Source organism: Rhinichthys klamathensis, unplaced genomic scaffold, assembly GCF_029890125.1.
Source record: "Rhinichthys klamathensis goyatoka isolate OS25496 unplaced genomic scaffold, OSU_Roscu_1.1 h1tg000103l_1, whole genome shotgun sequence".
NCBI classification, from domain to species: domain Eukaryota; kingdom Metazoa; phylum Chordata; class Actinopteri; order Cypriniformes; family Leuciscidae; genus Rhinichthys; species Rhinichthys klamathensis.
This window is the reverse complement of record NW_026606642.1, coordinates 996,385-1,011,872: the sequence shown is the minus strand read 5'-3', so window position 1 is coordinate 1,011,872 and position 15,488 is coordinate 996,385. Positions and strand designations below refer to the sequence as shown.

At 41.5% G+C, this 15,488-nt stretch overlaps 2 protein-coding genes across 2 annotated transcripts in view; both read left to right on the top strand.

The window, feature by feature from the left end:
* The window catches only part of LOC130086893 (uncharacterized), an 832,515-nt gene that overhangs the window by 367,791 nt on the left and 449,236 nt on the right, over window positions 1-15,488 (top strand). The gene's annotated exons all lie outside the window — the stretch shown is intronic.
* On the top strand, window positions 6,359-14,092 carry LOC130086909 (uncharacterized). Its single transcript, XM_056253138.1, has 4 exons — window positions 6,359-6,443; window positions 6,751-7,080; window positions 7,943-8,230; window positions 13,901-14,092. The coding sequence occupies exons 1-4, from the start codon at window positions 6,395-6,397 to the stop codon at window positions 14,023-14,025; spliced, it is 792 nt and encodes a 263-aa protein (XP_056109113.1). The 5' UTR covers window positions 6,359-6,394; the 3' UTR covers window positions 14,026-14,092.

Sequence of the window (15,488 nt, the reverse complement as noted above, 5' to 3'; positions counted from 1 at the left end):
ATGAGCTGTATTTCTCTACTCACCATAGACAGTAACAGTGAATCTGTGTTTAGTCTCTGAGCGGCTGCCGCTGATCTCAACTTCATAAAGTCAAGTCAAGCAGGTACGTGCAGAGAGTTCCCCAGGGGCAGGGGCTCAAATGTAAAAAAGGGCATATGGCATCACATAAATAAATAAATTATATCAAATAGTATATTAAAATAGAAAACCATTATTTTAAATTGTAATAATTTTTTTTCTATATTTTTTATCAAATAAATGCAGGCTTGATGCACATAAGGGACTTCTTAAAAAAAAAAAAAAAAAGTAATGTGTGTGCAAATGTTTGACCAGTAGTACTGTACTATTATACTATTGCTGCAAAATTATCAAAAATGTTAAAATAATAAAATCACCATTTCGCGTGTTGTTGTCAGCCTACACTTCACATAATAGGCCTTTACGCCTGGGCTTCATTTAACAAACTATGATAGTTTCATCAAATGGTAAACGGTGTATCAATATAGACTAAATACAAGTGACTTGAATACTATACTTACCATTTAATACTACTTTTGGTGCTGGTTTTGTGCAGTGCTTTGTAGTCAATTAACACCCATTAGTTCAACGACACCGATTCAGATCGCTTCATAAACATAAATGCGTTACTGTCCATGTAATCGACAGTAACGATTACAGTAACGACAGTAATCGTTTGTTGTGATGTCTGTCTGTGTTCCCCCTGTCTTTGTGCACTTGGTTCAGTCCTGTTCCCTGTTTTCCCGCTCCCCGTTATCTCTATTAGTCTTCCCAGGTGTTTCCCGTTAACCACGCCCCCTTGTTATCCTGTTTAGATCGTTTGCCCTTGTATTTAAGCCCTGTGTTTCAGTCCAGTCCTTGTGAGTTCTTGTTGATGTAACCTTGATGTTGGTGGTTCTGTTCCTGAGTCTTGTGCCCTAGCCTGAGTCTTTATGTAGTTTGAGTTTATTGAATAAAGTGTGCTGCAATTGGATCCTGCTTCCTCCTTGCTTCCACCTCATCATAACAGAAGAACTCACCAAAAATGAATCCAGCAGCACAACTGATATGTCTCCGCCAAGGAGACCGACCGATTGAGGACTATGTGAGGGACTTTTTGGAGCTGGCTCACCTGTCTGGTATGGATGATTTGTGCCTAAAGATATTTTTTCGTGGAGGTCTTTCTGAGCCGCTCAGCTACCTGATGCCACTGCATGACCCAAACGGGTCTATTGAGCAGTATGTCGACCTGGCCCTTTTGCTGAGCGGTTCGGCATTTACTGTGGGCTTGGCTGATGAAGCACCCTGCCAGCTCACCGTCCAGCCAGAGACCGTCCAGCCAGAGACCGTCCAGCCAGAGACCGTCCAGCCAGAGACCGTCCAGCCAGAGACCGTCCAGCCAGAGACCGTCCAGCCAGAGACCGTCCAGCCAGAGACCGTCCAGCCAGAGACCGTCCAGCCAGAGACCGTCCAGCCAGAGACCGTCCACGTCACGTCTGCTCAGCCAGAGACCGTCCACGTCACGTCTGCCCAGCCAGAGACCGTTCACGTCACGTCTGCCCAGCCAGAGACCGATCACGCCACACATGCGCCGCCTGAGCCCTCAGTGACCGCAACACTGGCCATTATGGCCACAGCCATGTGGTGTGTGTGGGCTACGCACACACTTGAGCCGGTGTCCGCTGATCCTGCGCCAGAGCCCGCTGATCCTGCGCCAGAGCCCGCTGATCCTGCGCCAGAGCCCGCTGATCCTGCGCCAGAGCCCGCTGATCCTGCGCCAGAGCCCGCTGATCCTGCGCCAGAGCCCGCTGATCCTGCGCCAGAGCCCGCTGATCCTGCGCCAGAGCCCGCTGATCCTGCGCCGGTGTCTGTTCCTGCTGATGACCCCATGGCTGCCCCTAAGAAAATTTTGGGGGGGGGGCAGTAGGACCCTGGATGGGACTGTGAAGGCCGCACCGCCATGGCTGCCCGAAGGGTCTTCTCCGCCATGGCCGCCCGAGGATCCACAGCCTGCTCCGCCCTTGTCACGCCCTCAGCCTGCTCCGTCGTGGACACGCCCACGGCCTGCTCTGTCATGGACACGCCCACAGCCTGCTCCGCCCTGGCCGCCTGCACGTCCAGCTCCGCCCACGTTCCATGGCCCAGGTCAGCCCACGTTCCATAGCCCATGCCCGTCATTGCAAGGCCCTGGTCCTGTTCCCTGCGCGGACCTGGCCCTCCGTCCCTCCCCCGGGACCGCCTCCACTCCACCGCCCTCCCGAATTGTCTTGTGTCCTGTTTTGTTGGGCGTCGGGAGCCGTCCATAGAGGGGGGGCTATGTTGTGATGTCTGTCTGTGTTCCCCCTGTCTTTGTGCACTTGGTTCAGTCCTGTTCCCTGTTTTCCCGCTCCCCGTTATCTCTATTAGTCTTCCCAGGTGTTTCCCGTTAACCACGCCCCCTTGTTATCCTGTTTAGATCGTTTGCCCTTGTATTTAAGCCCTGTGTTTCAGTCCAGTCCTTGTGAGTTCTTGTTGATGTAACCTTGATGTTGGTGGTTCTGTTCCTGAGTCTTGTGCCCTAGCCTGAGTCTTTATGTAGTTTGAGTTTATTGAATAAAGTGTCCTGCAATTGGATCCTGCTTCCTCCTTGCTTCCACCTCATCATAACATCGTTACTGTCCATTATAAGTAACGATTTATTTATAAATGACCGGAAAATTACGCTCCACTTCACATTGTCCAATGAAATTTGAACTTGTTGTGCCAGATGACGATTGGTCGGTGTATTATACATGACAAACAGGCTTCAATTAATTATGTAATATTTTAAAATATGTGATGTGGATTTTTAATTGAATCGACACAAAACCTTTTATTATTGTGAAGAAAAAAAAGTAGAAAAATTGTTTGGTTTATTTTGTTTCCTGCCATCGAGCCATATTTGGCTCTAGAGTATCGGTTCTCGAGCAGACTGTGGGATACCTATGTTTACACTAGTGCATTTTCATTTTAAAACGCATAGCTTTTGCTACGGTTATGCCTGCCGTCCACACACACACTACTCCGGGGTTTTAGACCCTCGAAAACGGAGACTGACCCCGTCAGTCAAGACCTATTTTACAGTTACAGTCTATGGTCAAGTCAAGACTGAAGCAAGAAGACACGCGCAAGGCGCAACTTGACGCAAGTGACGCAACCCATAGCAACGACACCTCAGACTGACAGAAACGTCAAATAAACGTGAATTTAGGCTACTTTCGCACATTGTCATGTTAATTATAATCAAATGCATTTTGTTTTATTGACCACAACAATATTATTGATATTTGTTTGAGAAAGGCACTTTTGAAATAGGGCAGGGGCTCGAGCATGACCCCCCCCCCCCCTCTGCATGTGCCTGAAGTCAAGTCTTCTTTATTTATATAGCGCTTTTCACAATACAGATTGTATCAAAGCAGCTTCACAGTGAATGCATGAAAATAATTACAAGAAGTTTGTTTCTAGAATAAAATTGCGTAATCGTCCACATGAAGTAACGCAGATCAAAAATATTGTTGAATAATTAAATGTCCCCAACTAAGCAAGCCAAAAGCCAAGGCAACAATGGCAAGGAACCAAAACTCCAGCAGGTGATAGAACGGAGAAAAAAACCTTGGGAGAACCCAGGCTCAGTCGGGGGCCAGTTCTCCTCTGGCAAACGAACGAACAGTGTATGATTATGATTCAGGCAACATTACAGGTCAGAAGTCAAATTGGATCAGAACATTCAGAATATTATCCAGTTCCATCTTGTTGGAGGTCGGAGTCATCACGCCGGTATGGAGACGAGTTTGTTGAGGTGTCCATGAGGCCTTCACAGGGCTGATGAGGCTGGCACTGCAGTGATGCGTTGTGGACGTGTCCAGGCGCAGGTTCATCATCTGATCTGGATACAGCCCGGATCCGTCTGACTTCAGTAAACCTCGGAATAAATGGAAAGACTGACATTAGCGTAGATGCCATTCTTCTTAAGATGTAACGAGTACATCTGTTTTTTTGGGAAGTGTCCCCGGTTCCGGCTGACCTAATCTATGCAGCCAAATAATCATTTAACTGATTTGAAATAATAGAAATGTTCTATGTGAATGCCAGGTCAAAGAGATGTGTTTTTAGTCTAGATTTAAACTGACAGAGTGTGTCTGCTTCCCGGACAATGTTAGGAAGACTGTTCCAAAGTTCAGGTGCTAAGTAGGAAAAGGATCTACCGCCTGCAGTCGATTTTGATATTCTAGGTATTATCAACTGGCTGGAATTTTGAGATCACAATAGGCGTGAAGGACTATAATGCGTTAAGACCTCACTCAAGTACTGCGGAGCTAAACCATTTTGTGCTTTGTAAGTAATCAGCAATATTTAGAAATGTATACAATGTTTAATAGGCAGCCAATGCAGTGTTGACAGAACTGGGCTAATATGGTCATACTTCCTGGTTCTGGTAAGAACTCGAGCTGCTGCGTTTTGGACTAGCTGTAGTTTGTTTATTAAGTGTGCAGGGCAACCACCCAGTAGAGCATTACAATAATCTAGCCTTGAGGTCATGAACGCATGAACTAACTGTTCCACATTTTTCATTGAAAGCATATGTGGTATTTTCGATAATTTTAAGATGGAAGAATGCGGTTTTACAGATACTAGAAATGTGACTTTCAAATGAAAGATTGGTATCAAAGAGCACACCCAGGTTCCTAACCGATGACGAAGACTTGACAGAGCAGCCATCAAGTGTTAGACAGTATTTTAGGTTATTAATTGAGGAAGTTTTTTGGCCAATAATTAGAATCTCTGTTTTTTTTCAGAGTTAAGTAATAGGAAATTACTAGTCATCCAACTTTTTATATCAGCTATGCATTCCGTTAATTTTGTGAATCGGTGCGTTTCGTCGGGGCGCGAAGAAATATACAGCTGAGTATCATCGGCATAACAGTGAAAGCTAACTCCATGCTTCCTAATGATATCTCCTAAGGGTAGCATGTACAGAGTGAACAGTAACGGTCCTAGTACTGAGCCTTGTGGTACACCATACTGAACTTTTGATCGACAAGACATATCTTCATTTACTGCTACAAATTGATAACGGTCAGATAAGTATGATTTGAACCATGCTAATGCAATTCCACTAATGCCAACATAATTTTCAAGTCTATGTAAAAGAATATTGTGGTCAATGGTATCAAATGCAGCACTAAGATCGAGTAACACTAATAGAGAGATACAACCACGATCGGATGATAAGAGCAAATCATTTGTGACTCTGATGAGAGCTGTCTCAGTACTATGGTATGGTCTAAATCCTGACTGGTGTGTGAAGTGATTCACGCAAACATGAAAGCATTGACGTTGATCGTAGGGAATATTCCCTTCGAAAACAAACTCAGCCACTGTGTCTTCAGCGGTTCGGATTTAGGAACATTAAAATGACTGCTGTGTTCGTTATTACACCCAAGAACAGAACACCACAATCGCTTAGGCACCATTCTGCTCCAGTGTATCAACAATGACGAACTATGATTGACATCTCACTCACGAGCAAGGGCGGGTCTGTGTTGAAACGCTGCTGTCAATCAACAATCGTGGGAGGGGCGTCCAAGCGTGTGACGTCACACGCTCGAACGGCTCGATTTGAGGCAGGGGAAAATATATAAGGAGATTAAAACAAAACCACTGGATGGATTTTTATCATTTTATGATGGTTGTGTACAGGCACTGCCAACACACATTTCAGTACAATCAACTTGTAAAAGTGCATGTACCATTATATGACCCCTTTAAACAATTTTCTTTGAAATAAAACAATACAATATAAATAAATTGTACCTACTAGCCAGCTATCACTGAAATTGATGTCCTGACACCGGTCTCTATGACAGCCTGTAAACACCAATAATAATAATAATAATTAATGTGGGAGTCTTTTATCTGAAAACTTGAAGGCTCTCTTACCTGTCAATCATTTTGTGCATTCTGATTGGCTGACAGTGACAGGTCTTTGAGACATGTTTTTTGAGCAAGTGGTGCTCACTGCAGTCTCAAATGAATCAGCTCCTTCTCTCTGGATGTCTAATGAGGTGGAGACATAGAGTTGTGGGTAGGGTTGGATAGGGTTAGGGTGTGATTGGATATTTTAGCTCCACCCATTAGGCCCACATTACATTTGCTCCTCCTCGCTGGATGTCTAGTGAGGAGGAGCTAAACACAAGCTCCATTTGCTCTGCAGTGAGCAGCTTCCCGAGAGTAAGTGTGGTTGAAGGGGCGTGATCTAATTCAGTTCGGTGGAAGTTAACAGAATAGTTAAAACTTTTAACTGCTTGTTGTCTACACATCTTTACCGCGCTCAGATACTTAAGTGTAACTATTTCAGACCACTGAACTGTTGAAGAAAATGTTGTGCACATTTGCTTTTTGCTGTCTGTGCTGTTGCTGTCTGGTTGGTGAGTTACAAACATGTTTTATGATTTATAGTAGGATGTTATTTGTGTGGAACTCTAATGAACTTCAGTTCCACCGTTAATGAGTAAAAACATTTTACTCATGTAACTTATAAGACTAAAGCAAAAGGTAAAATGTTAACTATGTGAAGGTGTGAACTCAGATCTGTGTTTTCCACTCTGCCATTTATTTCCCATGATGCTGTTTCTATCTTTCTACTTTCTCAAAAGTTTGTAATCAGTTAAAGCTTCATTAAAGCAACTTAAAGTTGAATGTGTGACTGAGAGACTGTTTCTGTGTGTTCTTCAGGAGTGTTTGCTGGTACAGATGAACTGAAGTCAGTTTCAGTGATGGAGGGAAATTCAGTCTCTCTAAACTCTAGTGTCACTGAAATACAGAAAGATGAAGAGATATTCTGGACATTTGGAACTAACGGGCCTCTTATAGCTAAAACCAATGGCGTGAAAAATACGATCCCTGATAATCTTGATGGGAGATTCAGAGACAGACTGAAGCTGGACGAGAAGACTGGATCTCTGACCATTATGAACATCACAACTGATCATGCTGGAGTTTATGAAGTTAAGATCAGCCGCAGCAGCTCATCGTCTACATACAGATTCACTGTTACTGTCTATGGTGAGTAGAGAAATACAGCTCACTATTACATTTTATTGTTATAATTAAGATGATTCAACTTTATTGTTATTGTACAAGTATAGATCTTATGAAATATAAAAATGGGGGATGGGGTCTTGCACTAGACATGATGCAGTTTGTTCAAATGCTTTCAGTGGTGATCAGGATCTGGAAGGGATAGATTATCTATTGTCTTCTCAAAATTAAAGACACATTTGGGCATTTTTATTATTCTTCAACTTTGCCATGAGAGTCTATAGCAGCTCAAAAAATAATATGGATGAAAGCTGTGAAAGTTGGCATGATGATTGATGAGGGTCTGAAAAGTCTCCAGACCAACTTTAGGGTCTTTCAGTCATATAACACCACAGACTCATCCAATTTCAAAGTTAATAACTTTGCATAGAAACATTGGCCTAATTACATTAAATACACTTTGATTTGTTGCCTTTTTTGGATGTTAATGTTTTTTTTTTCATTGCTCCTCTTTTCTCCAGTCTTCCCCACAAGTGTCTCCAGGATGTTTCTTGGCAAAACTTTGGTGTATTTAAACTAAACTTGGTATTTATTGTGTTCATACCTGTGTGTTCACTACAGCCACTTGAAATCATTTTTCTTATTCAATATACAAGAGCAGCAGTGCTTTTGTGTAATGACTCTCAACTGCATATGCCAGTTTTGAAAGTTGTTGGAAGTGTGGCTCAGTGGATAGACCTTAGTGTGAGATTAAAACCCACAACCCAATGCTGTGTTAAGATCTGCCTCTACATTCATTTGATTCTTTGCATTGTGCTTTGTGAAATGTAGGTCATGCATGGCCTCATAATTAATTTGTATTTCTCTGTTCTTTCATGTTTTTTAGCTCCTCTGCCTGTCATTAGCAGTAACTCTTCAGACTGTTCATCACCATCAGGATCATCAGTGTCCAGATGTGTGCTGCTGTGTTCAGTGGTGAATGTGAGTGATGCGACTCTCTCCTGGTACAAAGGAAACAGTGTATTGTCCAACATCAGTGTGTCTGATCTCAGCATCAGTCTCTCTCTACCTCTGGAGATTGAGTGTCTGGATGATTCCTACAGCTGTGTGGTGGCTTCTTCATTCACCAACTGGACCACGCATCTCAACACTGAACTCTGCCAGACATGTCCAGGTATGTCAGCAGTTATTCTATGTTATGTTATTGGACACTTACTCTTTCTAGTTTTTCGATGATTATTCCCTCAGGAGAAATTCTATTTAAAAAAAACTTTAAGCAAGTTTAACTTCACTTTACTGTCAACTTATCTTGGCTTTTCTATCTGCTTAGATGCTTTCATTGAAAAAGAGGGTTCCCCCACCCCCTCTATTTCTTGGTTTTGTGTCAGAGACCTGGCATTCCTCTTTTGTCGTGTCTGTGTCTTGTTTCATGTGCTTTCATGTTGTGTTTTGTCTTGTGCTGTGTAGCACACAGCTTGTGTTTACACTAGCTGCGTGCTTTCATGTTGTCATGTTTTGTGTGAACACGTGGCTTATGAGTGTCCTCAAAAGCAGCGTGTTCATGTCTTGTTGGGACACATGGCTGGTGATTTGTGTTTGCTGGCCATGTGCTCATATGTTTGGTGTGAGCACATGGCTTGTCATGTAAGGCTTGTTCGACTTCATGCAGCTCTGCGCAGACCGCTTGGCGGCTGACTTGAAGCAGTGCATGCCGGTTAGAAATTTTTTCCGACTTGGGCTGCGTTCCAGTCCACTTTTAGACACGCACTTGCGAACTTCCCTAAGCACTTCCCCTCGGGGGAATCCCTGCCGCCATTTTGAAGTGCGTTCCACTTCGTGAAGTGGACGAGGGAAATTTATATGGACAGACACTCGTTCCCTCGATTTAGACCGAGGGAGCGAGTCTACTTCATATGTACACTTCAGGCACCATATGTCCCACAATGCAGTACGATTGTGACGTATCCACAGATTTCGTCTAATCACAACCACAACAAACAACTCCATGATATATTAATTATATTTTTTTAAGTTAAAACAACCCAAACACACCTATATACATTTGGATGCTGCATTAAACAAATCCTTAAAGTGAACATTTTTTAAAATAATAAATCAACTCCATAGCTGATTCCAAGTGATCAAGGGTTGAGGACGTTCCAGTTCAGCCCATTGCAGTTTCCGCCAGTAGTGGCACTCGTGCAACGCAAGCAATGACGTACATCCGAGTGAACGAGACGGAGGGAAGTTAGCAAGTGAAGGGCATAACGATTTTGGACTGGAACCCAGCCTTGATACAGCGCCGACGCCACGTGACTGTGACGTATGCCATCAAAGTACCGCGAGAGCGATTCGAGAGTAGCCGGAGAACTCAGCCAGCGCAGCTTCTGAAGAGCGTCTGCTCTGGGCTGCACGAGCTCTGATGACGTCACAGCTGTTCCACGATTGGCCGGATTCACCGCATGACAACGATCACGTGCGTTTTGTTTATTCTCACACCTTTAGTTCCACTGAAGCTCGCAAATCAGGTTTTTTATAGCAGTAAACACTCTTTTCATGTAGTCGCGGACTCGGGATGTTATATTGTGTCATGTTTATCAAAATAAACTGATTAAAAAACGTCAACTCCACTTCATTGATAGTAGCTACTAGCTAACTTATAGGCTTATGTTTAACTTTATTCTTGTTAAAACAGACACTGTATGAAGCAGTACATAAAGTTTTGAATGAAAATGTCTCTGAAACATCTTTGTTTTTGGCAAATATTGTATTTGGCAAATAACACCACGGGAACCAGAAAGTGTCCGACTTCACGTCTGTTTGCAGCTCCTCCTCGCCTGCATGCGGCTACTCTCGCCAATCGCTTTCATCCAGCCGAGGCCGATGTCGAACACACCTTATGGCTACGTTTACACAAAGCCGGGTATTTGGAGAAACAAATATTTCCCACCCCTCCGTTTTCAATAATAACGTTGTGCACACACCCTCATAAATACGCCGTCGAGCGCCATCATAACTAGGCCAAACTTATGGGCGGCACTGTAGGGAGAAGGATAAAGCCATGCAAGCCAATCAGAATCCTCAGAATCGACAAGAGAGAACCTAAAACCCCGTTTCTCCCAGTTGACACGACAACACAACCGGCGTTTTCAGAAATCTCCCCTTTGGCCGGAGTTTTTAGAAATATTAGTTTTCGTGATAAAAACGTTTTCGAGTAAATGAGAGGCCAAACCGCAGGGAAATATCTGCGTTTTCCCTTCGTGTAAACGGGGCCTATGTTTCATTGAGCCATGTGCTCTCCTGTTGATTGTCTAACCCCTCCCATCTTGTTACCTGATTATTGATTAATTTGCCTCCCTCGTTACCTCCTTTGTTTGCTCTCCCTATTCATTCTCCTTGTGTTTGCAGTCTTGTGCTGGTTTGTCGTCGTATGTACACTGTGTGCTTCCCTACTGTCAAGTCGGTATTCCCCCTCGGGGTAATTTTGTTTGTATTTTGTTTTATTTTTTATTAAAATAAAGCCCATCAACTTTGCATTTTAGCCATCGCTTCTTTCACCACCCCAAACCTGACAGCACATCCAATGGAAATCACAGGGAGTGTTCAGGAAACCATTTTCAAGTAATTTTGCAATTCAATTTTGTTCCACTAGTGGTGCAGAAATTACACACTTAAAGGATTAGTTAACTTTTAAAAAAACTTTTGCTGATGATTTACTCACCCCCATGTCATCCAAGATGTCCATGTCTTTCTTTCTTCAGTCGAAAAGAAATTAAGGTTTTTGATGAAAACATTCCAGGATTTTTCTCCATATAATGCACTTTACTGGGCACCAAACGGTTCAAGGTCCAAATGACAGTTTCAGTGCAAACTGCAAACTGTTCAAATGGTTTTAAATGACACCAGACGATGAATAAGGGTCTCATCAAGCGAAACGATCGCTCATTTAAAAAAAAAGAAAAAAAAAAGTTTAAGTTTTATAAGCTCACATGCTCGCCTTGCTCTGTTCTGTGTAACTGTCCTGTTCGAACTCGTTCATCAAAATGAACAAATCTTTTTCCGAGTCAATTCGTTCATTTCGGTCGTTAAATGAATCAAATGACTCGAAAAAAGATTTGTTCATTTTGATGAACGAGTTCGAACAGGAGAGTCACGAACGTGCATCACAGAACAGAGCAAGGCGAGCATTTGAGCTTATAAAACTTAAACTTTGTTATTTATTTTTTAAATGAGCGATCGTTTCGCTTGATAAGACCCTTATTCATCGTCTGGTGTCGTTTAAAGCCCTTTGAACAGTTTGCAGTTTGCACTGAAACTGTCTTTTGGACCTTGAACCGTTTGGTGCCCAGTAAAGTGCATTATATGGAGAAAAATCCTGGAATGTTTTCATCAAAAACCGTAATTTCTTTTCGACTGAAGAAAGAAAGACATGGACATCTTGGATGACATGGGGGTGAGTAAATCATCAGCAAAAGTTTTTTTTAAAGTGAACTACTCCTTTAAAGGGCATATTGCAGGGGATTTTTTGTACAAAATGAGTATATAACCTTGTATGAAAATATCAAATGAAAAGTTTTAAAATGCGTTTTTTTTCAACATTGCGTCATATTACGCCATGAGAGCGAGTCGTTTGCTGGGCTTTGCATTTGCTCAGCAGATTTTGGTTGGTATTCAGTGGGAGCGGTTGTGATTTAGTGTGTTTTAGTTTTGTTATTGTATTTCAATTTATCATCACCATCATGGTAAATTAGTGTGTTTGTGGAGGTTGCAAAAACTCCAGCCTGTCAGGACATCAAGTCCACAGGTTCCTTACAAGAAAAAGGACGGCGCTATCTTCCGTGCCTGTGTGCATTTTGTGCAGGTGAAGAGACGGGACTTCACTTCTGCATCTGCTTCGAAAAAGCGTTCACTTTAGACCGGTGATATGGAGTTCACATGTGGGTTCAGACATCAAGCCTCAAAGCCTGGGTGCAGAGTCAGACACTGCACATCAAGTCTGGGGTGACATTCTCCACTAAGGCCCAGTATGCTTCCACCTCTCTGCTCCACTGACTTTCCTCAGCTGTCAACATGGCCTCGCATAAGCACCTATGAAGCGGAAATGTGTATCGGGAAAATGTTTATCTCCCTCTCCCTCACCTGCGGTAATGAGAAACCGCTATATCACATAACGTTAGTGTGGATGAATGTTAACGAATCTGTGACATACGCCTGATTAAAGCTTTTTAGTTTGTTATTGGTAAATATCAATACTCCTAGATGACCAATACTAGCTTTGCTATTGCCTGATACATGATAATAATCTGTACAATATTGTGATCTGAGCAGTGTTACATATCGTCAGCTTACGTACGTGTATGTATATACTGTATATCTATAAGCTAACACTGGTCTCTCACCAAGACACCTGCCCGGTTTTCCTTACACTACAACTCAATCTGTCTCCTCTGACCGTTGTTCTGTCTAATCCTGGCCTGTCCTGCTCTCTTGGCCGCATATCAGGCTCATAATTGTATGGCTGTGGTCCGTCATACGAGTAAACATTTACAATTTCCTCAGCGTCCGAACTGTCATTGCGATCCATTTGTTTCCTATTGGCCGCTCTCCCTCCCGTTACGGCACTTCCGGCTTGGAATTTTCAGATGCGGAAGTAAAATTTTCTCACAAAAACGGCTCCAGAAGCATTAAGCATTAATAGCATATTTTATAAGTATATATTTAAAGAAAATCTATTTCCTACATTATTTTTCTTTATATTGACTCAAGGGGGCTTTAACCTGCAATATGCCCTTTAACCTGTTAACTGTAACCCCCTTTTTTTTAATAGACATGAAAATGCACATTTCAAACATAAATGGTTGTAATTCAAGAATGCTTTGGAATATAGACGTAAGATTGGTCTCGTTTTAAAGAAGACATTTGGCAGATTTATGTAAATTAAGAAAGTGAAACAGAAAAAAAGTTATAGAAGTTTGAGTTTATGGAAATGTACAATGTAAAAAAATTAATGATTCATATTTTATATAAAATATATATTTTCAAAAGCTGGGCTACTCTACAACTCCAGAAAAATCAAAGCCAAAAATCTGAACAAGTTGTGTTTCAAATTTTAGGTTGATATCTCAAAAAAAAATTTGTTTGGGCGCAGTACCAAACTTTTTCAGTAGATGACAACCAGACTCCATTACTGCCCATATAAGGGCGCCTCCATTTCCATATGTGTTTTGAGTGATATGAACCATTATTTCCACAATTTTCATACAATTTATGAAGTAGAGATCCTATTCAGAAGTAGTATGGGAAGTTTGGCAGATTTTGATATGAATTCAACCTCTAATAAATATGCATATGCGTCATAGCTCGCTGCCACATCACAAATGGTGAATTTATTATTTTTTTCTTTATATTTAAAACATTTTCAGACCTTTTTTCTAAAATAATTGAATGGATGCTATCTTTTGAACTCTTGGCATGAAAACAAACTAGGTTTCTACAATTTTGTTCATGATTTTTCATGTTCATTGCTATTTCAAAATAAAGGTCTGAACACGCCTTAGGAGTATGAAAATATTCTTGTTGCAAATTGATAAATTACGGCTCCTCTGTAATTTATTTTGAAAATCAATCACCAAATATGGAAACAAGAGATTGTAAGCTTTCAAATGATATATAGATTGTCAATATTACTTAAGGTTTTTACAAAGATATTATTGTTTTAAAAATATAATGGCAAACGTCCCGCCTGTGGGACGGTGACAAATGCAGTATTTTGTCCCTCTCAGGTGAAATGCTGTTGTTGTCCAAATCTTCTGTTCTGATTCATATTGTTCTTTTATTTCCTCAGACTGTGTTTTCTGTTGTCATGTTTCTGAAGCTGTCATCCGATTGGTCATCTCTGCTCTGGTGGGTGTGGCTGCTGCCTGTATTGTGGTGTATGACATCACATCCAGAAAACAGGAGAGAACATAACAGACATCATCATCATCATCAGACCCTCACAGATTAATCATATAATGTCACATTGTGAAGAGGAAGAGGACGACGAGGGAATGGGGCTTTGCCAGATTTTTTTTTTTTTAATTCACAACACAAACTGAGACTAATAGGATTGCTGGGTTATTTTACTCTATGTTTTTCTTTGGTTTATGTTTTCTTATTAACATTACTATTAAGTATTGCTTATTACTCTATGTGCATTAATCTGTGCATGTGGCAAAGTTTAACAACATTTAGTAGCAGGGAAGTATCGCTGTTTTTAAAATAATGTAGCTTTTCAGTGTTTACAGTATTTTATTAAAGGTACAATATGTAATAATTTTCGCCGGCAGGGGTCGCTAACCTCTTACAATAACAAAGGCGTATATTGATGAATATGGACATTTCATTCTACCGAACTAACGTTACACGCAAGTGCTGAATTACTACTCACACAAGTCAGTTTATTAGACGAATTAAACTTGAGGTAACGCAGCGCTGTTTCACTTACTCTAACAGTTACACTATCACACTAAACGGCATTTGAGTTTGTTGAAAATTGTTAGTTAGGTTGTTTGATGGCTGTGTGAGACTAGCAGTAAGCTCAACATTAAATAACATACAGATCATATTCTAACATTTCATCAGGTTTAACTAAATAACACTGATTAGTTGTATCATGTACATTTGCTCACCTGTCTAATAAAGTACATGCAACACTCAAGTCGAGTCGAAGTCATGTCAAGTCGAAGTTAGTCGCGGAGCTCTCGGCATCTCGAAAGATGTTGATCTTCGTTTTAGTCCTCTTTTTGTCTCAAAGTCTGCTTGCCATGGTCCATAATGTTTGACCAAAACAACAACAGCGTGAGCGTCCTGCTAGGCATAACCCAGTTGTTGTAAATGGGGCAAGTTTTAAACCTGCTTTTGGCCTCTTAACATCCTTGATGTGTCATTACAAACTGCCTAGCAGGACGCTCACGCTGTTGTTGTTTTGGTCAAACATTATGGACCATGGCAAGCAGACTTTGAGACAAAAAGAGGACTAAAACGAAGATCAACATCTTTCGAGATGCCGAGAGCTCCGCGACTAACTTCGACTTGACATGACTTCGACTCGACTTGAGTGTTGCATGTACTTTATTAGACAGGTGAGCAAATGTACATGATACAACTAATCAGTGTTATTTAGTTAAACCTGATGAAATGTTAGAATATGATCTGTATGTTATTTTAATGTTGGCTAAAAGCAGGTTTAAAACTTGCCCCATTTAAGTCAACAGGGTGCAAATTTTAAAAAGAGGATAACACGGTGTAGGCAGCACCGATTTTTGTCATTGTTCTCTGTACTGACAGCACTCCAAATTTACAAAACATTTTTTAAAATTGACCGGAGTTCTCCTTTAACAAAATATATAACACTGGCCTTGTGATTTTGGGATATTTTAATGCAAAAAATA